Source organism: Nilaparvata lugens, chromosome 4 (genome assembly GCF_014356525.2).
Source record: "Nilaparvata lugens isolate BPH chromosome 4, ASM1435652v1, whole genome shotgun sequence".
Lineage (NCBI taxonomy): Eukaryota > Metazoa > Arthropoda > Insecta > Hemiptera > Delphacidae > Nilaparvata > Nilaparvata lugens.
Genome location: NC_052507.1, coordinates 6,284,834 through 6,312,473, shown reverse-complemented (window position 1 = coordinate 6,312,473; position 27,640 = coordinate 6,284,834). Strand labels below are relative to the sequence as shown.

Below are 27,640 nucleotides of genomic sequence, written 5' to 3'. Positions count from 1 at the left end.
AAACTGTTGTGGATTGTTTTGGGACTCACCGTTCTCGTCAGGCCGGTGATGCGGGCCACCCATGAAGGGGTGTGCCTGTGGTTGAGGCGGCTGACGCAGGCTGATGTTGGATATCTCCTGGCGACGATACAGCTGCACACGTCTGATGGCGAGCGACCACTCGTTCATCGTCTCAGACACACTGCAAGGCATCTTACGCTTCTTGTCATCCCCATTGCCACCTAGCAGGTGCTCCATCTTGCCTATCAGTGTGATCACCTGTCACAACAGCACAGTATACCATAATGAGAAACGATTATAGAGAAAATAAAGTGTTCTATTTTAACAATTAGTGTGATCACCTATCACAACAGTACAATTAGAAATACAATATCACAAAAAGTGTGATTACCTACGCAAAATGACATCACCATGTAATACGATGAAGATGACGATTGGGTGGCTCGTTGGAGTAAGTGATAACGCGCCGGTCTAATAATCAAGAGAACCCGAGTTCGAATCGACCGGGGCAAAAGTTTTTGACCACAGCACAAGCATACAGATACGGCCACCCCATCTTTCGGAGGAGACGATAATGTGTCGGTCCCGACTACCTAAAAAGTAGTCGTCATCTCTCATCATCATCCCTCTCACTCATTACCCACGCACAAGCCCAAAAGCTTATGTGGGTATCACCCTCAGTATTATTATTTTTTTAAAGAAGGCGAAGATGAAGACAGACAAAGAATAAGTAGAAGGGGATGATGGGAGAGGAAGACTGAAGAAGAAGAAGAAGAAGAAGAAGAAGAAGAAGAAGAGAGACCACTGCCTCCTAGCAGCTTCATATGTCACAACAGCAGAACAATATACCACAATATACAATTAGCTGTTATGTAGCTAAGGGGAATGTGATATTTTCGAGCTCAAAATTTTAGTGATTTTATTTTGTGAATTTAAAGTTTGTTTCATGTTTTTACAAAAGTTTTACCATCAATCCATCCAAATTCAAAATTGTTTGTTTTATTCTAATCTATATTCTCAGATTGTGATTTGATGTAGAAAATTGAAATGTACATAATCTAGCCTATGTATAATATTTGGACAATTTGAAACTAAATTGAGAAATTGAAAAAGTTTTGGGTAGTAGCCTGTTTTTCCTTTTCCGATCATTGTATTGTTTGTGCTGACCAAATAAAAAAATATATAAATATAATACGACTAGTGAGCCCCTGGCTGAAGAACTCGCTCAAGATTCCTCTAATATTCTGTCAGCTGTTCTATTGAAAGCAGTGAGAGAAGTTGAGAAAGTCAAGAAACGTTGCATGAGACAAAATTATGAAGAAGAAGGAGAGAGGAAGAAGGAAATAGTAGAAGATGAGAAGATAGGAGAAAGATAATTTTTTTCAAGGTCATTTTCAAGTTTTAAGCAACTAGTGAATGTGAGCTTTATCAATGAATGAATGTGTGAGGTGGAGGGGAGGAGGTGCACTGACCCTGGTGTGCTCCCTGAGCTGGTCGATGATGAGCCTGTCGACACGTGTGGGTTGGGGAGGCAGACGGGGCACTGGCATGTTGTTGGCCGATGACACCTTCTTGCCCAGGTTGTGGCGGGCTAGCTCGGCCTCGGTCTTCTTACGCTCCTAAACACATAAACACATAAACACATAAGCAAAACATAAAATTAGCCACCGAAAGCAATAACAACAGCATCGATCCTGGGTCCTTTTCTTATTTATTATAAATGGCCTCCCCTGTGTTATTTCAACAGACACCATCCTATATGCGGATGACACATGTTTGATGTCTTGTGGTGGGGACACAGTATACATACAGTATGGAAACTTGGCTAGTACCCTGACGCTAAAATCCGCCATCTTGTTAGGAAGCGACGCATTGAAATAGTATTGATGGTAGGTTCGGATCACTTAAATGATCCGGATCAATTGACCTCGTTCACTGCCACGAGCCAATCAGAAGACCAGGATTGGAACTTCCCAAGGTCACTTGACGTGTTTAGTATTGGCGTCATGTAAAAAGCATTGGTTAGATAGGCGTTTGATTACAAGTTTCCATTCTGTACCTATACTGTGGTGGGGACTTGGATGAGTCGAGGAAGGAGGGCTACAGGAGAGAGACCTGTAAGTGATTGGAGGCCAACGTGATTTCAAGCCAATTTCACGAGAACCAATCAGAGAAGCATTCTTTTCAAAAAGCCTTCTCTGATTTTCGTGAAATTAATCACGATTAAAAATTAACCGGCTTCTGTGCAACTGGGCCTGTTTATCATTGGCACAACACATTATTGGGCGATTTCAAACCATAACTCACCTTCTCTAAAAGAAGGCTCCTCTGATTGGTTCTCGTGAAATTATTCACGGATAAAATTTAAATGGCTTTTGTGCAACCGGGCCTCTATAGTGAGGTCCAGGCTATAATGGCAGTGTTTGATTAGCAATGGTATTGCTATCCTTGTCTTTCATTCAACAAATCGGATAGCGCTATCTCTCTCTCTCGCTTTGCTCTGTTGCCAGATCGTCTTTTAACAATGTAGAATTAATAATTCATTTAAAAAATATTTCATCTTAATTATGTAAATTCATTACGAAATTATTAAAATATATTATTTTTTGCTTAATAAAATATAATTGATTATTCTAGACGAGAATGAACAGTTAATATTACATAGTCACTTGTAACTTTTATTGTATTGTTATTTCCGCCAGTGTTATGATTTTGTTACTTTTATTGTATTGTTTGTATTGTGACTTTTGCCTATTACTGAATTGTATATGTTTATTGACAATAAAAGATATCTTATCTTATCAATAAACCTGTATCGTCTATAGAAGGCATTGACAAGACAGAGGATCGGCAACGTTTTTCTCCTATCTTTCTCTATAACGTGGTCCTCAATATACATCATTGGCACAACACATTATTGGACAATATCAAACCATAACCCACCTTCTCCAGCTGTTTGAACTGATCATAACACAGTTCGAGACTGAGATGCAAATCGCTACCGGGCCCGTTGCGTCCCCGCACGCCTCCGTTGCGATAGACGGCCGGGAAGAGATGCGGAGGCGGCTGACATGCTCCCGCCCCCTCGAAGGGCCCGTCCACTTGAGGGTGGCGCGGGTAGTGACCCAACATCTGCGGAGGCGGTGGCATCTGTGGAGGCGGCATCTGTTGGGGCGGAGCCATCTGTTGTGGGTAGCCTGGCATAACTCCGCCACCCCCAGACACCGGGTAACGCATCTTCTCCACATTGTTGTTCATCAGCATTTGGTGTGGGTGGGTGTTGCCGTTGTTAGCGTAGTGGTCACCGTAGGAGCGAGTGTCGCCGTTCATACGCGAGCCGTTGTAATTCTGTAAATAAACATATTAAAAATATATTCATAAATTATTAAAAACAATATAAAACATGAAGTACCCTTTTATTTAAAGCATTTCAAACAAAATGAAAGGGTTTATGGTTTATTTAATAAAACATATTGTAGGTATCTGTTTTTAATAAAGGGTACTTCATGTTTTTATATTGTTATTAATCATTTTAATAAAGTAGCCCATACAAGAGAAGTGATTTTATATTCATAAATGAATAAATAAGGGTGTGATCACATTGAATACGTATATGTGTAAGTGCAAGTTGTGACTGCATGTAGCTGCTCGCAATGAACGCAACGAGCAAGTGCAAGCGTTAAGTGTGAGTGTTCTTATTGCTCTTTTCAGATTTTGTTTCTCATCTGCATGCATGACCAAGCATAAATGCACTTGCACAAATGTGATCACACAATAAGTTTGAAAAATTTATAATTTTTTTAAATAGTGATATTCACTTTAAAACTGTGAGTAATCCTTTCCGTAAATGAAGGTCAATTACTGATACTTTTTTCACCTTCTCAAGGATTAAAGATTTTTCTAGTACATGGATAACCATAGTAGGAGAACCCTTCAATCCTCTCCCCCCTATTTTTTGTACCATAATTCTTTTATTTTGATTGTTTCTTGTTGTTTGTCTTGCATGTATTCATTTTGTTAATTTGTATTTATCTTGTATGTGTGTGTTAATAAATAAATTGAATATAGAAATTGAAATTCTCACTATACTATTTTTGTTTTATAATATTTTTGTTTTTTGGTCTCTGAATTTTAAAGTTTGGACTTTATAAAATAAATTGTAGCCTAATTAATTGAAAAAATCTATGTTTTTTGTTTAAATAAATTGTAGCCTAATTAATTGAAAAATACTATGTTTTTTGTTTGTATTGGATTGTGAATTGTAGTGTGTAATCCAAATATGTGAAAGTGAGACATAACCTAGCTAACTAACATTTGGACTGTCGTATTGATTAAAATTATAACCGTTTTGGGCTCAAGCCTGAGGTACTTTTCTGGAAGTTTTAGAATAGAATAAAATAGTTTTTATTGATCAACAAATATATAAATATACATGGATCTCGTCAATTAAGTATAAGATAACATATTAAAACAAACATCAGAGAACATGAAACAGCATAACACGGAAGAACATTGGTATATCAAGACTAGTTTACAAAAATTGACTCATATGATTAAAACCAGAGCAAATGCTCATGAGCAAGAGCATGGAGCATATTTTTATATGAATAAGCTTTACCTTATACTCTTACTTGTTTATTCATACAATTTTGAGCAAAAGCTTTTACTTTTGAGCAAATGCTCAAACTATTTTTTTGATGAGCATGAGCAAAAGGTTTTGCTCATGTTCATTCATATAAAATGAAGCAAATGCTCCATATTTTAGAAGTATAAGCAAATGCTCAACTTTATTCATATGGCTCATTATATGGTCTCAGATTCACTGTCAAGGTATAGACGACCCTAGTTTTAAATATTTTTCTTAAACCTATCTTTAGGAAGGTTTCTAATAACGGAGGGCAATTTATTGAACAGTACGAACTGGCTCTTTGGCTCTTATAGAATTTGTGCAGTCTTATGGCGGGGCTTTAGTTGTATAAGGCTAAATGATTTTAGTAATAAATAAATATACTCCGGAATGAGGTTAGTTCTTCACTCAAACATTCAACTGGTTACGTATTATAAACATTTCTTGATTATGCGTTTCATCATTGTTGAATAAATAATAAATAAACTGGGAAACTGAATATTTTGGTCAAGTTGAACGGAAACTCTTGGGGCAAGACCATATTAAGCGTTTTTACAAGCGTTTTCAGACAACGTTTTTAGAGTCGACAGGCTTCCTAACCTGCCGACTCTTAAACTATACTAGTAGTTCTGTGAACAGTAGACCTCACGCAGTATTCTCATCCACAAGTACCTGATTAAAACTATAGACCTTATGGAAATACAGCAATAGACTGGCTTCTCCACACATCTGTGTAATCACTAGTCAGCTGATTTATGATGAATAATTCTATAGTCTGATTTTTACTCTAATATTGGCGTATGAAGGTGACTCCTTTTTCCTTTTATATTATCATTGAAATGCAAAATTTCCAAAAACCTTGTATATACGTCGACGCGCAATTAAAAAAGGAACATACCTGTCAAATTTCATGAAAATCTATTACCGCGTTTCGACGTAAATGCGCAACATATAAAAATTAAGAGAAATGCCAAACCGTCGACTTGAATCTTAGACCTCACTTCGCTCGGTCAATTACTAGTTGAAAGTTAACTAGTTACTACTCATTAATGTTAAAAGTTAACTAGTTGCTACTCGTTAATTTTTAAAGTTAACTAGTTACTACTCATTAATGTTAAAAGTTAACTAGTTGCTACTCGTTAATTTTTAAAGTTAACTAGTTACTACTCATTAATCGGAGGTTGATCGTACCTGCTGCAAATGTCCATTGGTCCGCAGATTCCGCGGGAAACCAGAGATGGGCGAGAAGTGAGGAGGAGGAGGAGGGACAGAAGAGCCACTGTCACTTGTCTTTGGTGCGGGTGGTGGTGGATGGGGGGTCAGGTCCAGGCTCAGCTGAGCCAGTTGCGGCAGGCTGACCTTCAGGTCATTCAGATCAAGGCCGCCATTGGTCGGCTTGCTACAGTCGTCAAAGCCGTTGGTCAGGTCGGCAGGGAATCCCATCTGCAAACATTAAGGTTAATAGAACTCATTAAGATCACTCAAACCTCAAAGTCAAATCTAGAAAGATAGATAGAACATAATGCCTAGTACACACTATCGTCAAGTCGCTAAACTTAGCCACATCGTTCTTGCCATCCACACTGCAATGTGACTATTTATTGATGCTCGGCTGGCCACTCGACAAACATCGGAGCGATGGCAAGCGCTGGCAAACCACCCATCCACACTCTCTCGCACGTCGTCATTATTCGTACGCATTGGACAAGAGTGTGGAAGCTGTGTGTTGACAGTAGGTTTCATTGGGGATCCTATTTGAAATGAGAAATTACTCTTCAAAAATGAATCTGTCGATTCAACATTTTTGGTCCCCCCATATGAATCCAAATTCATTTTTTTTTAAATGGAAAGGTGGTCATTTGATACATGATTTCGATACAGAGTTCCAAGAAAAAATGGATGGCGAAAACCGCACATTGATATCTCAACCCGCATCAGTTTTCTGATGTAAATTTGTAAATTATGTTGTATATTAACCAGCTGAAATCATGTGTCAGCGCATGAAGGGTGTGATGCGCATGAAGGAATGTCTGTGTGATAGCTTTCAAATGACCTCACCTGATATTATGAATGAATGAATGAATGAATGAATGCAAAAACTGTTGTAATTGCACACAATGAATTCTTCAGCTGATAAATGATAAATCAAAACAAATGTTTTCTTAAGCACTTTCAATGTTATTTGTTATATCCTGGAAAAGAGGTTCGAAGAATACGTGTTCAAAATTTGAAGCTAATTGATCAATTCTTTCTAAAGTTACTGTAGAACATGCAAACAGACAGACAACGACTTTGGCCTTTAGTAAGTCAAAAGTGAGAACTCGCTAATGCTCGTTCAATTAACTTTTATCATAATAATTTACTGTACGAAATTCCTAGTGGTGGATTCACGATCTATCGGCAGCCTTGATTGTGGGCTGATTAGTTTGCGCTTTCCTCCCCTTCCCCCTCTCCCAAAGAGGCAAGATAACCTCTCTCCCTCACCCCTCCTTCATCCTCCCCGTTTATCTTTCTAACCACCACTTCAAGAATAGTGCTCGAGAAGTAAGCATCTTTTTCGTTCCGTGTCTCCCGTTCCGTGGCGTTCGAGCTTGAACGCAATTAATTACCTCGTTTCGTTTCGTGATATATGTGCAATATCATATAAGCCTACGCATAAAGACAGGATATCGTCAGCAGTAACTTCTACACACGAGATACAGTCCACTTCCTCGCCAGTTCCAAGGTTAGTGCAAATTAAAGACTTACTTTTGGGGCTGTCGACGTTTTCGTGAATTAAATCTTAACTGTACCCCAATCCATAGGTTTGGAGACAGGACGGGATTACCACCTAGTTTATAATTGTATAAATTACTCTGAAGGCTTTCGCTATTGCGGATGTTTACAACAGATTAATTGCATAGTTGCAATATCTTCTTCATCTTCAATTATTAATTTGTTCTAGTAAATTCAAATAGTCTACTCTTGAGTGTGAGTTTACATTTCCAGCTTTCCAGTGACACTATTGAGATTTGTGTTAAAATTGGCAAATATAGTTGTCGTGTAGACCCGGCATGGCACAATATCAATTAAATATTCACTGAGGAATATCCAATAGAAAAATATAAGGAATCTATAACAAACGTAGTAAACAAGTGTTACTAAGAGCACTAATTTAATTTGTTTTACTAACCTTATATGATTGATCAATACTCGAGGTTTCATCTCCGTTCATTAGCTTTGAGCTTCGATTGATATAGTCAATCAAATTCTGAAGTGTTGGTTCTTGGGGGACTGAAAAATAATTAGTTTTTTAATTAACTTGGAACTATTGGAATAATAAATTGACAAAGGATATTTTCAAGCAAAATGGTCATCAATTTCTACACAATTTGTAAGTAATATTCAAGTAGTGTACTTGAATTAATACAAAATTCAACAGTTAAGATATTCAAGTTGAACAAAATTTAAAGTTTTTAGAAATATCGTAGATTTTGTTCTAGCAACACAATTCTTGGAATTGAAACTAGTTGAAATTGAACTGAGATGAGCATTGAAATCAAAACTTGTAGGGCCGGTTTCCGAGTTCGGGATTTGGTAAGTTCTAGACTTTAAACAGCTGGAGTCAGAAAATTGGCTTTCCAAAACGGGACGTAGTCGCAGTAAATAGCTGTAGCAAAATAAATCTTCATTTTCTCATTTCTATAATTGGAAACATTTTTTCTTGACGAAATGAAACATTCCTACATAGTTCAAGATACACTATTTTCTCGTCAATCTTCTAGTTTTTCGAAATTTAATTAAAACATTGACTGCTACCACGCCCCGTTTCGGAAAGCCAATTTCCTGACTCCAGCTGTTTAAAGTCTAGAACTTAGCTAAATCCCGAGCTCGTAAACCGGCCCTAAAAGTTTCTAATAATTACAGAAATTATGGTAGAGCTAAATGTGTTATTTCACTACACAAATTCTTAAGATTTTATACTAAACAAAGCATTCAATTATTGTTATCGTAAGTTGAGTATAGTTATTGAAAGCTGGTCATCAATAGAAAAGATTCTACTATAACATCCTTATAATTATTTGAGGAAATCTATGGATTTGTCAAGATAACACATTAAATAAATCAAAGTATTGATTTTTTCTTTCGATATGTTCTTCATTGATTGTATATAGGTTCATTAGGTTTGAAATTTTTTAAAAATACCTACTGTTAGCTTGAAAATGTGATCTGTGTGGTCACGAAATCATGGTCCTGTACCAAAAAAAACTGTGTAGAATTTGACAACATATGTGTGTTTTTCTATTTCAATACCTACTGTATTCGAGTGCGTTTCTAAACTAACACACAATTTTCAAGCTTAATAGTGTGAAAGTATTAATGAGTATCAGTTTAGTTATTATTTATTGAATAAAATTGACATTAATCAACATATAAAGGAACTGTGAATAGTATTATTAAAATTCCCACTACTATGTAATATAGTAATTATTAAAGTAAATTTCAATTCATAAATTATTTGGGTTTTTGTTGGTGAGGAGTCCCTTACGGGAAGTTCCCATCTGGCCTGTATATTATATCATTTGAGCCGTAAATAGGCTTTACGACTGTCCACACATCAGCCGGGACCGACACTTTAACGTGCCCATCCGATAACACGGGAGTGATTTGATACAAACGTTTGTTAGTAACCGGGTTTGAACCCGGAACTTCACGACTGATACACAAAAATATAGTAATTAATAAATGCAACTTTTGAACCCGGGACTTCAAGACTGATGAAAAATATATTAATTAATAAATGCAACTTACGAGGGGCATCATTGGAGTTATTCTGGTTATAGAAAGAAGGAGCACCCAAATAATTTTCGTCTTGTCCATTGAATCCCTGTAAATAATTGCACAATAAAGCATAAACATTTTCTTTGCACAAAATATGGTAATACTAAGGAGTTCTTGTTATCATGTATATTAATTATTTGTTAAAGATAATCTAAAAAAAACGGGTGTTTCAAGAAGTATGACCCAATTTTAAATAGTTACATTCATTTTTAAAAATGGTGCACACAAACCAATTTTATATCAAATTATTCACAAAAGTATCAAGTATATGATGATGTATTATAAGTGTTCTATGTGCCCTCCTTTCGAGGCTCGGACGACATCTAGATCGTGTTTATGTTCCTCCCTTAGCACTTGATATTGAGGAGCTAGAAACCAGGATAACTGATGCAGTAGCTACAGTCCGAGATCTTGCAAACAGTCTGGAATGAATTTGGCTACCGTCTAGATGTCGTCCGAGCCTCAAAAGGAGGGCACATAGAACACTTAATATATCATCATAAATTTGATACTTCTGTGAGTAATTTGATGTGAAATTGGTTTGTGTGCACCATTTTTTTAAATAAATAATATAACTGTTTCAAATTGGGTCATTTTTTTATACACCCGGTAGATTAATAATTTAATATTAATAGTTGAAATTTAAGATAAAAATCGTTATTGTCCATTAAACAAATAGATGCAATAGGCTTCGTCAATTAACTTGACATGTAGTCAAACATTTAATTAATATCATGCTGATAAATAGTAGCAGAAATAAATAAAAAATATATTTATAACAATTTTTTTACATTCCCTGATACAAAAAAAAACATATAAACGATCAGAAAGGACCAACAGGCCTAGCCCAAAACTGTTCGCTTTTCGAATTTTCATTGAAGTATGTCCAAAAAGTAAGTTATGTTGCTTCACTGTATCAATTCAACAATAAAAATTGCACAATAGTATTCAAATTATAATTTGTCAAATTGAGAAAGAATACACCTAGTCATAAATTATTAATATAATCCAGATAAACTAGTAGAGGATCAGTTTTGAGTATGAGCCAGTTATGCCTTATATTAACCTGTTATTTATTTGTTGGTAAGGAGACCTTTGCGGGAAGGTCCAATACCTCGCCTGAACATATAGTTCAAGCCATCAATGGGCCGGCCTTACGACTGTTATACTTCAGCCGCGACCGACATTTTCACGTGCCCATCCGATAACACGGGAGTGACCTGGTCAAAAATGTTTGGCTATGAGCGGGTTTGAGCCGTGAACCCGCGGCTGCTACGCAATCACTCTATCCACTAGACCACGGATCACTCCAAAAAGCTTACTGAATAATTGGTAAATAACTCACTTGCAAAAAAGGCGAGGCAGATGCAAATGGCTGCGGCACAGAATCCAGCGATGTGTTTACAGACAAAATACTGTTCAACCCATCCACTTCCTACATTAAAAAAATAATATTCTTACTTGAAAACATATAGAATAGGGTAATGCAGCAAAGTAAACAGTACTAAAAAATCAAACAAAACAGTTAAAACTTGAATTTTGAAACACTTGAGCCTGGTTTTCACTAGTAGAGTTAGTGGTCGAGTAACTGGCATACTAACTCTACCGAGCTAACTCTACTCTACTTACTTGGTCACTGTTTTCACAACAATTAAGAATAGTAGGTAAAGTGTGTTGTCTAGTGAACAGAACTAACATTAAAATGTCAATATTTAATAAATTAACATTTAAACACTTATTAACACTTTTCAATGAATTTCAATAAATAACAATACTTCTTAAGCTTGATAGCCTACGGCACGACTCTACTCTACTAGCTCGAGACTGTTTTCATTAGCATAGTACTGGTAGAGTAGAGTGAGAAGCGGTGGTGGGGGAAGGCAAGTGGTAGAGTACTATTCGACTGTGCTATACCACTCTACTCTACTAAAAACTAGTACTCTCTAACATGAACGTTTTCATTGGGAGAGTTCACAAGATAGTAATTACCCAGGGAACTCTACCACTAAGGCTCAGCTCACACTTACGCGAGTCAGGTCGAGAAGAGACTCGACTCTAGTCGAGAGCATGTGTTTCTATATGGTGACACTCAGACCAATCGACTCTAGTCTCCGCGACTGTCACCATTTGAAAACACATGCTCTCGACTAGAGTCGAGTCTCTTCTCGACCTGAGTCGCGTAAGTGTGAGTTGAGCTTTACTCTACTAATAAAAACCAGGCTTTATGGAGTGAAAAATGCACTTACTATTAGTAGTAACGTATTACAATTTAGAACTCTGTTACATCGACACAGTTGTACTATAATAATCTAATTCAACTGATTTATGCGTTGCATATCCATATTTTCTCAATTCAATTCAATTCAATTTATTAATGTCAACAAAAAAATTAATATACAATTCATACTTACAAACATAAAATACAAATTCTTTATAAAATAATGAATATAAAATATCATATTCTAAATAATATTGTTGCATCCCTCTTTAAGCAAAGCTTGTGATGAGGGATGGTGTATCTCTAGAATGTTGGATAGCATAAGATACTAATATACATCGTAATATTAATAACATAATTAGATTTTATAATTTTACATTACAATATCAAGAAAAAAGAAAATTCCATTCTCTTATGCCATTTTCATACAAATGTTGCTCTTGTAATCAGTATAGGCCTAATTGAGATTCAACTATATGTTCTACATCAAAGATAAAGATCACCAATATTTAAAAATAAAACAACAAATTCTCTTCTGCTCTGTTATACTAAGTAAGATATGTATTTTAAGAATAGAATTGAGATTTACAAACAGATTTGAGAAATAAATCAAAATTAGCCTTCATTTTGTCTCCCTAATAAGTAGTGTCGAAGATACTGTCTAAAAGTTTTGAAAGTGAAAGAATAATAACAAATTGGTATACATTGGGATGCTCCAGAAATTTCAAGCAACAGACGGTTTAAAAGTCTAGGACCATAATACGCTGCATGAGCACTGGCAGCCGCTGTTCTACAAGGTGGTTCTAGCAAAAATCTCTCAGATTGTCTACGAGTAACATAGCCGCCATGAGGGGCTATAGGGAATCTATTGGGTCACGAATAGACAAAACTAGCTAGGTCAAGATCATACAAGTGCTCAATACTGAGAACATTAAATTCTTTATATTAATTCATTAAATTCTCACTATTGATAAAAGCTTATGAAGTGAAATGACGATCGTTTCGACCTGGTGTGGGTCACCATCAGATTCTAGAGACTTCCTCTAATGTCACGGTTATAGTGAGGTCCACGTTTTAATGGCAGCGTTTGATTAGCAATTGTATTACTATCATTGTCTATCATTCAACAAAGCGGATAGCACTATCTCTTTCTCGCTTTGCTCTCTTGCCAGAACGTTTTTCAACAATGTAGAAATATAGTTAATTAATAAAATATTTAATCTTGATTATGGAAATTCATTATGAAATTATTGAAAAATATAATTTATTGTATAATAAAATATAATTGATTATTTTAAACGAGAATGAACTAAAATAAGCCTGTATGAACATCAATAAACCTGTATCAGCTACCGTCTATAGAAGGCATTGACAAGACAGAGGATCGGCAACGTTGTTTTCCTATCTTTCTCCACTGCCATTATAACGTGGACCTCACTATAGGTCCAAACTAGGATTGTCACTACACATAGTAGATGCTTTTTTCACTTCATAAGTGTTTTAAAATTAAAGTTTTATCAATAGTGAAAAAGTATGGATATGCAACACATAAATCAGTTGAGTTAGTCTATTATAGTACACCTGCATCGATGTAACAGAGTTCTAAATTGTTATGCATACTGTAATTGGGGAAATATACATGAGAAAATAACACAATTTTATGATTTCTATTGTCTTAGCAATTTTACCCTATAGTGAGGTCCACGTTATAATGGCAACTTTGGTGTTGCTATCCTTGTCTATCATTCGACATAGCAGATAGCGCTATCTTTTTCTAGCTCTGCAAGAGGCATTTTGAAGTAGATGAAGGAATGATCATTATTGATACTGAAATAATAAATCAATGCTCTATTTAAAAAAATTGATATCCATTCTAAGATGAGAGCCTCATTAATTTAATTTCACTCACAATCATTATACAGTTTTGTAAGACCTTCGTCAATTAACGAATCTTCAGATAAATGTTTTAATCACAACATGATCAGCGATCTTGGTGGTAAAATTGATGAAATCATCATTGACTCTTCAATTGACGAAGTTAGGGAGTACAGGGATTTAATGGTTGGTTTCAAGTTGATCCTGTGATAAATCTATGATCAAGTAGATTACTCTCGAAAATCATTGATGAAAGAAATAATCACTTTTATATAGAATTGTACTGATTGTGATTATGGATTATCAAACCAGAATGTTGCACCATTATCAAAATGAGAACAGCGACAATTATTGATGGAAATTCAGCTATTTTAATTGATCAGTAATTTCATTTTTTCGAAGCCTTGAACAAATCTAAAAAATCTGGTGTGGCGCACTCACACTACTTTCCTTGCCGTTATGAAAATTGATCACCTGACGCTAGTGTTCTGAATGAGCTGCAGCGCCAAGGAGTAAGTAAGTAATCATTGAAAAAATATTTTCTTGACAAATAAAATATAATTGATCATTTTAAAACAAGAATTAACAGTTAATATTACATCAGATATACCGGTATTATCTATCCTATATAGAAGGCAGGGAATCGGCATCGCTGTTCTTCTATCTTTCTCCACTGCCTTTATTTGACAAGTTATATACTGCGGGAGCGTTGCTCCCTTAATGCAGTTTTGTATGACGATCAAGTAAAGTAACGCTAACGTGAACCTCATTACAGTAGAACCCCTCATAACCGGCCTCTGATTTACCGGTCCTCGGTTTATCCGGTCGCTTCTCGGAATCAATATAACATTGTATTTCCCACGGCTTGCAGACGCTTAGCAACACGATAAGTATCGGCGGCAGACGACGACGCGACGGAAGCGCTCATCCGGTCTGTTTGTTTACATTTAGGCCTAACTGTTGCCAATAACTCAGTTGAGTATGTAATCTCTTAGCAGGTGGTCGATCTTTACTGTGCGGATTTTCACTACAGTATACAGTATTGTAATTGTTTTATTACGACACTTATTTTTGTGAGTCGTGTTTAAGTTTTAAGTGGTATTTTTATCTAAAGTTTAGTTTTGCGAAATAAAAAAATGAGTGCATCAAAACGAAAACGTAACGTGGAACAAAAACTCAACGCGATCGAACGCATTGACAAAGGCGAATCCCTAGCAAAAATATGTGCCGAACTAAACGTAGGAAAAAGCACGGTTAATGACTGGCGTCGCAATCGAAGGACTTTGATGGACTTTTGTACACAAATTGAGAGTGAAAAGGTTTTATCTGAACGGCGGTACTTGAGGAAACCTTCCAATGAGATGTTTGATGACGCCTTGTGGCTTTGGTTTTTGCAGGAAAGAAGGAGCGGCACTCCAATATCAGGTCCAGTTTTGAAAGAAAAAGCCATGATTTTACATAAAAAAATGGTAGGACACACTGAGTTTGTAGCCAGCAATGGCTGGCTTGACCGCCTTTGATTAGGTTGGTTATCCGGCCAGGGGTCCGGTCCCGTAGCGGCCGGATATGAGGGGTTCTACTCTATATAATAACACATTGGCGTCTAAATAATCTAACAAAACTCTTGGATTCTACAATGGACGTTGAGAAAAATCTCTAAAAAGCATAACTTTACAAAAACTTTTACAACTTTCGTATGTGTCCGAAGTTAATCCTGTTTACCTGACTTTGTTTGAGCGTTTTTCTTACGATTTTTCGATTCATAATTCTACTCCTGTAGGTAGATCTTGAAATTGAAAGATTTTTTTCGTTTTTCGACGTTTTCAGATTTCGAAGAATAGTTTTTCATTCTAAAATGGAACATAAATGTGTGACATAATTTCAAGAACATAGTGTGACATCATTTCTGAAGATTTGCTACAGTCAAAAATAAATTGAATTGTTAATTGAAGTTAATTTAATGGTTGGATAAAACATAATTACTGGTTTTGCTGGTTTCGCCGAATTAGTATATTATTATGCTAAAAATTATACTTCTTATTCTAAAATATTAAATTTTGTAATCTGTATTAAATACAGATATTAAATAAATTTTATTTGTTATTTGTGAATTAAATAATAATAAAGAATGATTCAAGAGACTCTCTCTCAATGGATGAAGTAAAAACTTCTTACTAAAGACGTCAACTTATTGCCATCTAAAGGTGCAATTCCTTAGCGACGACTCTATGACTCTATAGTGAGGTCCAAGTTATAATGGCAGTGTTTGATTAGCAATTGTATTGCTACCCTTGTCGTTCAAAAAAGCGGATAGCGGATACCTCTTTCTCGCTCTGCTCTGTTGCCAGATCGATTTTTAACAATGTAGAAATATAGTTAATTAATCTTGATTATAAAAATTCATAGATTATGAAATTATTGAAATAGTTATTTGTGCAACTAGTGCGCAAAGTGACAGTTTGCTGCACCGAAAGAAACGTTTACGCCCGAGCCGTAGGCGAGGGCGGAATGGTTTCTTGAGTGCAGCAGAGGAACTTTGCGCACGTATTTCACATTAAGTTTTTCCTACAGTTACCATTGAATATGAAAAGTGGGTAATTATGGGTAAAATTGCCTGAAATGCATCAAATGTTTTTCTGTGTAATTTTATTATTGATCAAAACCTTAATCCTAAAATCCTAAAGTCCTCGTTGTCCTTGGTTATAATATATAATGAATAATAATTAGCGCGTTGTGCTTGGTTGCACCTCTGCTCACTATAGCAGCCACAGCAGTCACTGTTACCAACTTCATTTTGATTTTGCTGCACTGTTGCTCCATATAACCTACTAAGTATTTTGCGTTGCCATGTTGCAAATCTGGAGGGCAGAAAAATTTTTCCCGCACTAGAGCGGAAAAGTGATTCTTTGCGATCTGTAATCAGTGCAGCAATGGCCACTTTTCAACGTAACTGTAGGAAAATATAATTTCTTTCTTGATAAAATATAATTGATTATGTTAAACTTGAATGAACAGTTAATATTACATCAATAGACCGGTATCAGTTACCCTCCATAGAAGGCAATGACAAAACAAAGGATCGGCAACGTTGTTCTCCTATCTTTCTCCACTGCCATTATAACTTGGACCTCACTATAGCGGCTCGACGGCTGTAGTCTATTAGGGTAACCGTCCACTGGAACCGTATTCAACAGATCCGTTCGGCCGTTGGATCGGAAAAATCTAACGGCCGTTGACTCGGCCGAACACGGTCGTCCATTGGAACCGTTTTCGTCAGTCTAGTTGAGTAGTTGGCTGGTTGCCAGAAAATGAAGTAGGGAAAGTAATTCTTCTGTGTGTGTTTACTCTCAAAGAAAATAAAAAATATATTTATAAAACAGAACAAGTTCAAAAAACAAAAACAGACAAGACTGTGAAACAATTTTGAGGTTAGGATGATGTTGTCTCAGCTCGACTTCGGACGGATAGAACCGGAAAATCCCATTCAATTTGGATCGAAAACTTGATCGGCCGGAAACGGCCATGCACAGACGTATGTACCTATTGCAATGGACGAGCATCTATAGCTTTCTTTGTTGGGGGATCGTTCGGACGAGTTCGGTAGTTTTCGACCGATGCTAGTTTGGACGAAATCTGTTCCAGTGGACGGCCCACCTAAGACTGTAGTCTGTAGGCTATAGTCTATAACTGTACAGCCTATATTACATCGATATTATAGCAACCAATAGCAGCCGCGCGGCTTGAATCGTAGAGTTGTCGCTAAAAAATTGTGAATCTGTAAGGAATCTTCAGTCTGCATATTTCAGAATCTAATAGAATAATTGATAACAACAAACAGAAAATGATAATGAGAATACTTACAAACGGCCTGGCAGTGTCATTAATAGACTGCAGTCCAACTGGTGAGATACCATTCAGATAAGTTTCACTCTGACCATTTGCCGGGAAATGCAATTGGTCACTGTTTCTATTATTAGTTTCGTGCATGCTGCAACAAAATAGAGAATTTCAATATTATAAATGAATAGGAATACTGATTCAACGTGATTAAAGTTCAGATTTGATTGAACTTGATTTGGAGTAATTCTCCAATTAAGACTTTATTATTATCAAGACATCATAAAATCGTCGGCTGGGTGCCGGTTGCACAAAAGCCGGTTAAATTTTAACCATGATTAATTTCACGAGAACCAAGAAGGCCTTTTTTATAAGACGGCTTTACTGATTGATTCTCGTGGAATTAATCACAATTAAAATTTAACCGAATGCCTTTTTTTATGAGACGGCTTCTCTGAATGATTCTCGTGGAACTAATCAAAATTTAATCGGCTCTTGTGCAACCAGCACTGAGAGTGTAAACCAAGTAGCTCCATTATGTTACAAGCCAAAATGAGATTTTAGTATAATTGAAACGCCGTATAAAGTTATAGAGAGTAGATGAGAGAAATAGAATCAAATTTGTTCACTAATAAGCATAAGAATAAGAATGATTTTATTCCTTTAAGGCACAATACAACATACTATCGGAAATGTCAAATAAAATACTAACAATATAACTTAACAGATACATAGGTATGACAAAAAAGAAAAATTTAAAATTGCAATTCAAATATACATTCAAAGATATTCTTTTACTGGCAGTTGGAAAAAATCCGACACGGAGTATATAGGATTAATTAGAAGAAGGGCTTCTAGGTTACGTTTGAACCTTGGAAGGGGAGGAAGGTTCCTGGCTGAAGATGGCAGGAGATTGAAAAGTATTAAAGAAAAATTACTAGGAATAGTTACTATTTTTTTTAATCTTGTGTAGGGTAGATCAATTTTAGTCTTGCGAAATTGGTACATTAAAAGTTTTCTTCTTCTTTGCCATTCCACAGTGTGCCGTAAAATTAAATTAATTTTCATAAAAGACTTCCAGAAAAATTTGTTGCACTTCCTTTGAGCTTCTCTTAGTTTTATTCTGTACAATTGTGTGAGAATGGAATATTACAGACCACAGGAAGATTCCAAAAATTGAGATGTTAGTTAAAATATTCCACGTCACTTCAATGGAGATAAGTCTCAACATAAAAAAATGAATTTCCATCATCAAATTGAACACCTTGCAAAGAAAAGGGTTAAACCTTACCTATTGTAAAAAACCTATTGCAAACCTTACACCTCGCAAAGAAAAATGTTAAGGGTTAAACCTTACCTATTGTCAAATTGATTCGGTGATTTGTCTTCCAAGAGTTTGTCAACGTAGTTGTACATCTCAATATCGATGTTGTTCTGAAATTTAAAAAAATACACACACATTAAATCAGTAATTACTTATCTCTTTTCTGTATAGGGCTAATTTTATAGAAATATAAAAATACAAATCTTGTAAAACATCAAAATCTTCTTGAAACATGTTGTGATTAAATATTTCAAAAAGGGTACTAAGATTTGTATTTTTCTTTCCATTTCAGTAATTACTATATGCTACTGTATTGAATACAAACTAAAAGTATGTGACTAGTGTATTCTTTCAAATAATTATGAATAACACGGGCTGATTTTAGTAAAGAAATTGGAATAAAAAGAAGAGTAATATTTACATTTTATTTTTCTTTCAAATTATTATGAGGAATTGTAACACTCCTAGGTATTGTAGCCTACTTGTGAAGTACGGCATTGATGAAAGCCGGAAAAATACTACTCAGAAACTTTGGCAGCTCAACGAGTTTTAACAGCCTCTCAATCGGTGTGGCTTTTTTCAACAAGTGGCCTTTTTCATAGAAATTTGGAATTTTTTGCAAAATGGATTTTTAGTTCTAAACAATAATATTACAATAGCTAGAGCTACTATAGAGAGGTCCACGTTATAATGGCAGTGTTTGATTAACAATGGTATTGCTATCCTTTTCTATCATTCAACAAAGCGGATAGCGCTATCTCTTTCTCGTTTTGCTCTGTTGCCAGATCGCCTTTTAACAATGTAGAATTAATAATTAGCAGAATATTTCATCTTAATTTATGAAAATACATTATGAAATTATTGAAAAAATAATTTATTGCTTAATAAAATAAAATTGATTATTTTAAACGAGAAAGAACAATTTTTAATCCATTAATAAACCTGTCAGCTACCGTCTATTGAAGGATTTGAAAAGACAGTGAGGATCGGCAACGATGTTCTCCTATCTTTCTCCACTGCCATTATAACATGGACCTCGCTATAGGGTAGCTACTTAAAAACACTAGAGTAGTAGTTAAAAACTGCTACTGGAGTAGAACATTATCAACAGTTGGTTGGCATCTGAATCGAATGAATAGGGTTGAAGAAACGAGACGATGCCTCCGTCTCTCTTCTTTAACCTGAAAAATGATAAACCAGGTGGACTGATCCCCCTTCAAAAAGCTATGGAAGACAGAGAAAAAAGATTGAGATTATTTTAAAACTGTCGACTTTTACCAAACCAAGATGTGTGCTACTGATACTTTGAAGAATACTGGACAATTGTGTGAGAATGGAATATTACAGACCACAGGAAGATTCCAAAAATTGAGATGTTAGTTAAATATTCCACGTCACTTCAATGGAGATAAGTCTCAACATAAAAAAATGAATTTCCATCATCAAATTGAACACCTTGCAAAGAAAAGGGTTAAACCTTACCTATTGTAAAAAAACTATTGCAAACCTTACACCTCGCAAAGAAATTTTAAGGAAACCTTACCTATTGTCAAATTGATTCGGTGATTTGTCTTCCAAGTTTTGTCAACGTAGTTGTACATCTCAATATCGATGTTGTTCTGAAATTTAAAAAATACACACACATTAAATCAGTAATTACTTATCTCTTTTCTGTATAGGGCTAATTTATAGAAATATAAAAATACAAATCTTGTAACATCAAAATCTTCTTGAAACATGTTGTGATTAAATATTTCAAAAAGGGTACTAAGATTGTATTTTTCTTTCCATTTCAGTAATTACTATATGCTACTGTATTGAATACAAACTAAAAGTATGTGACTAGTGTATTCTTTCAAATAATTATGAATAACACGGGCTGATTTTAGTAAGAAATTGGAATAAAAAGAAGAGTAATATTTACATTTTATTTTTCTTTCAAATTATTATGAGGAATTGTAACACTCCTAGGTATTGTAGCCTACTTGTAAGTACGGCATTGATGAAAGCCGGAAAAATACTACTCAGAAACTTTGGCAGCTCAACGAGTTTTAACAGCCTCTCAATCGGTGTGGCTTTTTTCAACAAGTGGCCTTTTTCATAGAAATTTGGAATTTTTTGCAAAATGGATTTTTAGTTCTAAACAATAATATTACAATACTAGAGCTACTATAGAGAGGTCCACGTTATAATGGCAGTGTTTGATTAACAATGGTATTGCTATCCTTTTCTATCATTCAACAAAGCGGATAGCGCTATCTCTTTCTCGTTTTGCTCTGTTGCCAGATCGCCTTTTACAATGTAGAATTAATTTAGCAGATATTTCATCTAATTATGAAAATACATTATGAAATTATTGAAAATAATTTATTGCTTAATAAAATAAAATTGATTATTTTAAACGAGAAAGAACAATTTTTAATCCATTAATAAACCTGTCAGCTACCGTCTATTGAAGGATTTGAAAAGACAGTGAGGATCGGCAACGATGTTCTCCTATCTTTCTCCACTGCCATTATAACATGGACCTCGCTATAGGGTAGCTACTTAAAAACACTAGAGTAGGCCTAGTAGTTAAAAACTGCTACTGGAGTAGAACATTATCAACAGTTGGTTGGCATCTGAATCGAATGAATAGGGTTGAAGAAACGAGACGATGCCTCCGTCTCTCTTCTTTAACCTGAAAAATGATAAACCAGGTGGACTGATCCCCCTTCAAAAAGCTATGGAAGACAGAGAAAAAAGATTGAGATTATTTTAAAACTGTCGACTTTTACCAAACCAAGATGTGTGCTACTGATACTTTGAAGAATACTGGAGCTTTCCGAGTGACTGTCTCCAGGATTTCAACACACAGTACTGACTAATGAGACTAATGAGATAATGAGACTAATGAGATGACTAATAATAATAATAATAATAATAATAATAATAATAATAATAATAATGATAATTGAGCGAGCAAAGTGAGGTCTTAAGCTGCGTACACATATACGCTCTTCCAACCCGCACCGAGCACGCTCCTCCCTCGTACCGCCCTCGTTCCTCCATCGAACTGCAGTCGCGCCGCCCACGCACCCATCATGAATGTTACGGAAGATGTTAGATCTTCTCGCGTTCCCCGGTCGAACCATTGTTGCTCCCCGGTCGATCATCAATCGCTCTGCTGGAGTGACGTTCGGTTGCGGAGCAGAGCGAAAGTCTGTACGCACCTTAAGATTCATCAAGTCGACAGTTTTGCATTTCTCTTTGTGTTTATATAATATGTGTATATTTATGTTCCGCATTTACGGCGAAACGCGGCAATAGATTTTTATGAAATTTGACAGGTATGTTGAATTTTGCGTCGACGTATACATAAGGTTTTTTGAAATTTTGCATTTAAAGAATAATACAAAAGGTAAAGGAGTCTCCTTCGAACGCCAATATTACCGAAAAAACCACACTATAGAATTTATAGAATTATTCATAATCAGCTGCCGTGTGGACTATGCACGTATGCAGGTGCAGGTATGTTGAATTTTGCGTCGACGTATATATATAAGGTTTTTTGAAATTTTGCATTTAAAGAATAATACAAAAGTAAAAGGAGTCTCCTTCGAACGCCAATATTACCGAAAAAACCAGACTATAGAATTTATAGAATTATTCATAATCAGCTGCCGTGTGGACTATTCATTGCATGCAATGACGCATGCAATTAATAGCTGAAAGTAGACATAGTATTTTCTCTCGACCTTTCTCTGTTTTCAACTCGGGCTGACCTGTTGCCACTATGTCTTGAAGGAGATCAGCTTTTGATGTTAGCATTTTTTTATACACCTTCCCCAACAACCATTCGCCGTTTTCACAGTGATATGTTGTCGACAGTACATACTCATACAGACAGGATTAATTATGATGGACAGTATAAGAGGGGCTGTGGTTTATAACCACGGGAGGTCTATTGTTCACAAACTACTAGTAATAATAATATTTTCTTGTCAGAAGGTCACGAAGGCAAGAGATGACGTCAACAAATGTACATTGAAATAAATAAACAGTACCTCCTAACTTTCTCTACTGCCATTATAACGTGGACTTCACTATAGTATATAAATGGTTTGTGAAAGTTAGTTGCCTGTATCATAAGGTCGGCGGATGAAATTGAGGCCGATAGATCAACCCCTTGAACAATGTAGCCCCTTTATGAAGTTAGGTTAGGTAAAGTTGAAATGCGAATCTTGCTGTAATTCATGAGAAAAATGGATATAAATGTTCTAATGGAGTAGAACATTATCAACAGTAAGGCTAGGCGCACACCATTTAGTCAAGACAAGACAAGACATGATCAGACACGTTTAGTCACAATACTTCACATAGTTTCTTATGACGCAACTCACACTGATTAGTCATAACAATTAGATGTGTTTTCATAAGCAACTATGTGAAGTATTGTGACTGAACGTGTCTGATCATGTCTTGTCTTGTCTTGACTAACTGGTGTGTGCCTAGTCTTAGGCTCTCACACACCGATTAGTCAAGACAATACTAGTCACGTTTAGTCACAATACTTCATATTGCTGCTTATGACGCAACACACACTGATTAGTCATTGCAATTAGAAATGACTCCATAGGCAAATTTGTGAAGTACCATTGTGACTAAACGTAACTAGTCTTGTCTGACGGTGTGTGACCATCCTAGTTGTTGGGCATCTGAATCGAACAAGTAAATAGATGTATCGAATGTTTCAAAAAGAACTACCACCCAATTTTAAACAGTTATATTTATTTTTTTTAAATAGTACACACGAACCAATTTTACATCAAATAACTCACAGAAGTATCGTGTTTATGATGATGTAATATAAGTGTTCTATGTGCCCTCCTTTTGAGGTTCGGATGATTTCTAGACGGTAGCCAAATCATACCAGACTGTTCGCAAGATGTCTTCTCGGACTGGAGCTACTGCATCAGTTATCCTGGTTTTTAGCTCCTCAATATCAAGTGTTAAGGGAGGAACATAAACACGGTCTTCAACGTATCCCAAAAGGACAAAATCACACGGTGTTATGTCAGGGGACCGTGGAAGCCAGGAATGCATAGCCAAGTCTTGCGTTCCTATGCGTCATATCCAACGTAGAGGCAAGTTTGTGTTGAGGAAATGGCGTAAATGCTTGTGCCAGTGTGTTGATACCGTATTCCTGTGGGGATACGCTAGAGATCGAGTTTATGTTCCTCCCTCAGCACTTAATATTGAGGAGCTAAAAACCAGGATAACTGATGCAGTAGCTACAGTCCGAGAAGACATCTTGCGAAAAGTCTGGGATGAATTTGGCGACCGTCTAGATGTCATCCGAACCTCAAAAGGAGGACACATAGAACACTTATAATACATTGATACTTCTGTGAGTAATTTGATGTGAAATTGGTTTGTGTGCACCACCATCTTTTAAAATAAATATAATTGAGTCATTCTTTTTGAAACGCTCTGTATATCTTGAAAAATATACTAACTTGGAAGTCATAGTTCGATGATCGAACATTTGTGCCGCAAGTCCAATTAGATAGTGCTGCCATTGCATCTGATCCAGTCTCTCCCTAAAAAATATAAAAAGTTGACTTGAATTACAACAAATTAATAAAATTCACAAATAAAAAAATACATAGATTACATTAAATAAATAGAAATACATTTTTTCTTGAAAATGGCTTGAATGTCCGAAACATGTTGCGATAAAATAATTCAAAAAGGGTAGGCCTACTGAGATTTGTATTTCCATTTATATTACAAGTAGCCCTAAAAAGAAAAGAGACAATAGATTACAGATTGAATAGTATTTTTAGAACTAAAATAGAAACAATAAAACACAATGTTTCAGTAGTTAGCACATAGTATTTTTCAATTGAAGGTGAGGTTGTTGTATCAAATAATTCATATGAATTTCAAGTGAATAAATTTAATTTGAAATAAAAATACTTCACGGTAGGTTAGTAATTTTGAACTATTCAAATCCAGTTGAAAGCACCATCTAGTGAACGTTAAAGATTTGTTGAGGTTTAAACAGAGCATATTTCATATTGAATAATCTAGTTGTACGGTAACCATTGAATTAGATAGTAATTACATTGGATTCATCAATTGAAAAGAGTGTATTAAACTAGACATTAAACTAGGTACTGAACTTGTCACTTAACCTTTCATTGATTGAGTACTCTATTTAACGTTTGCGCAGATCTAGTAAGAAGTAAGGCATAGAGAATATAATATTTAAAAAAATTAAAATCAAATGAAACCCATCGTCTTTATAACTATAATAAATATTTTCAAATTTCCTGTTGAACCAAAAGTTTCCTTAACCTTATCACTGATCATGACTCTTTAAAAAACAAAGTTATTTACAATCTTGAGGAAAGTGATACTCTGAAAAACTGGCCAATATTCACAGTGGAATAAATGATGGAGTAGAAAAGAGAAACACAAATTCATTGTCACCAATAAATCAGCCGAATAGTAGCCTATATACTCGACGTGTCTACTGTGTGACTGTCAAAACTGCCGACGCATTCTCTATTAATAGAACAGAAAGAACGCAGAACAGTTCATTTCTTTGGATTGAATAAAAATGTTAGAAACATCAAGACGTTGAAGATATTGTTTACAATATTGTGAAATGAAAAAGACTATCAAAGTAGGAACGACTGAAAGTTGAATCGTATGTTATGTAGAGTGCAGGAGAAACTTTGGCATTTGTCAATGAGCGGCCTACTTTGTCCTAGTTTCGATTTTCAATCGTATTTCTAAAAAAATCACTGCTTTACAAAAGGAAGATAGTATTTAACGCATACAGGGATCAAGAATTATAAATATAAAATATACTACACTTTTAAATACAAAGTAGCTTATGCCACCTCATTCGAAAGTCTGGACGTTTGAGTTGGCAAAGGCCTACCAAGGGTTTGGCCTGAATAGAGATTACAAAATTAATAGCCACAAATTGAGTGATTCAATGGTTGATAACGGTTGGAGAACAATTATTTTATGCAAAATACCTGATTATATGACAATCCATTCCCAATCACTGAACTTACTCCACAAACTTCAGATAGTGCCATTACGAAAGCATATTTTGCAGAGTGACTGCAACTACTGGACTGAAACTGGGATACGGATCTGTCAATGTGATGAAAAGACGAAGAGGGGTGACGACCGGTGGGTTGATCAACAGGACAGGACGGTAAACATTCCAATATAAATTGAAAATTATTCATCATACTACTGCCAAATCAACTCTAATTCGAATAAATATACAACTCAATCATTGCTTATCTATTTATTTCAAAAGTTGAAAGATAGAATAGGGATTTGATCGCTCGTCTCTCTATTTTCATTTCTAGGTGAAGGTTGGCTAACTTGTTGAGAAACGCAAGCCTTCAAATTCAAAATTAGGCCGTCAAAGACGAAAGCCTGCGAATTCTTTAATTTTGATGTTTATTAATTGTTTAAATTGTTATTAGAAAGCCTAACTCTTACAGAGTTAGTCTGTAAGAGTCAAAGCTCTACAGAGAGATTTATAATCAATAATGTTATAACAATATAATCTGCATTGAAGTGTGAAGTGCCACTTGACGCTGATGAAGACATTTAAAATCAACGTAATTTTACCTAGTAGATAAGTTACTTTTGGCTCATTTTTCTACACAGACGTAGACCTATTTTTATGATGCCTATATTTATATTTTTTGCTGATGTTGATGACCACAAGAACTCTAGGCTTATGCATCGGTAATAAGACGGATTATAATAAGTAATGAGTGGATGACCTATTCAGTTTTAGGTGAGTTCCGAACCACCGGGAAGCGAGTTTTCAAATCATGAATCATTATTGTGTGGACACCCTTCCACCTTCCAACGGAAGAAGCAGACACATGATTCTCAACTTATCGAAGCGATAGGCCTAGCTTATCAGACGACAACAACTGAGTCAAACCGCTTTCAAAATACAGTTAAGTTTATATTGATTAATTTTACGAGAATCAATCAGAGAGAAGAATGCTTTTTTCAATAAAGCCTTCTCCGATTGGTTCTCGTAAAAAAAAATCACAATTAAAATTTAACCGGCTTTTGTGCAACCGGGCCCAAGTCAATTTAGGATTCATTAAATGGGGACTACCTTACTAAAAACCACATAAAAATACTGCCTTGAGAAATATCAAAAGCTTATAACCTAGTTTACAGTTACATTTTGTTCTTGTCAAAAGCTAATAAGCATTATCTCGAATTTAATAAATAACGTAATATTCTATTTCTATCACTCCATCATCGGCCAAAAATTTTTCAAGAAATTGTTTGATTTAGTCTATTACGATGAACAATAATTGTGGAATTATTCCACCCCGGGAATCACCTCTTCTAATGAAAATGAAACGCTACCCGTACGCCTTATTGAAAGATTTGAATGTATTTTTCTTACCTCACTCGAAGTCGAAGAATCTTCTTTTTCTTCGATTTTCATCTTGGTTCTCTCAGAACTTGGTGAAGAAAAACTGAACAATGTAGGCTCAACTTGAAAAATTTTTACAGAACTAACAAAAATGCAAAAGTCTGAATTTTTTAAGCTTGATCAACCATCAAGAATCAGAATGGAATGGAATGTGGCAGAGTGTGGCAGAATGACAAAAGGCAGAGCATCATGGGAAATGCTCTGTACAGTCCAAATAACCGCGGAAATTGACCATCACAGCACGCCACCTGAGGTAGTCACATCAAAAATTTCAAATTTATTAACAGCGATATTTGCAAACGCTGAAACTTGCCACTGCCTTCTATAATCGAGGATAGCTGATTCCGATATAGGGTAGGGTTCATTCTTGTTTAAAATAATAACTATATTTTATTCGTAATTTTTCATTGATAAAATAATACCTTTTTATTATCGATGTTGAATATTTGTTGA

At 35.5% G+C, this 27,640-nt stretch overlaps 1 protein-coding gene across 1 annotated transcript in view; it reads right to left on the bottom strand.

Annotated features, from left to right (window-relative positions):
- LOC111062695 overlaps positions 1-25,870 on the bottom strand; it is a 32,056-nt gene extending 6,186 nt beyond the window's left edge. Inside the window, exons 1-11 of the mRNA XM_039425607.1 lie at positions 25,737-25,870; positions 24,201-24,284; positions 18,736-18,812; positions 17,403-17,529; positions 10,794-10,883; positions 9,419-9,494; positions 7,800-7,900; positions 5,819-6,070; positions 2,944-3,348; positions 1,473-1,619; positions 30-258 (exon numbers count right to left, since the gene is read on the bottom strand). Of these exons, the coding sequence (XP_039281541.1) occupies positions 30-258; positions 1,473-1,619; positions 2,944-3,348; positions 5,819-6,070; positions 7,800-7,900; positions 9,419-9,494; positions 10,794-10,883; positions 17,403-17,529; positions 18,736-18,812; positions 24,201-24,284; positions 25,737-25,799 (1,651 nt within the window). The 5' untranslated portion in view covers positions 25,800-25,870. The remainder of the gene's footprint in view (positions 1-29; positions 259-1,472; positions 1,620-2,943; positions 3,349-5,818; positions 6,071-7,799; positions 7,901-9,418; positions 9,495-10,793; positions 10,884-17,402; positions 17,530-18,735; positions 18,813-24,200; positions 24,285-25,736) is intronic.
- Between the last annotated feature and the right edge of the window lie 1,770 nt (positions 25,871-27,640).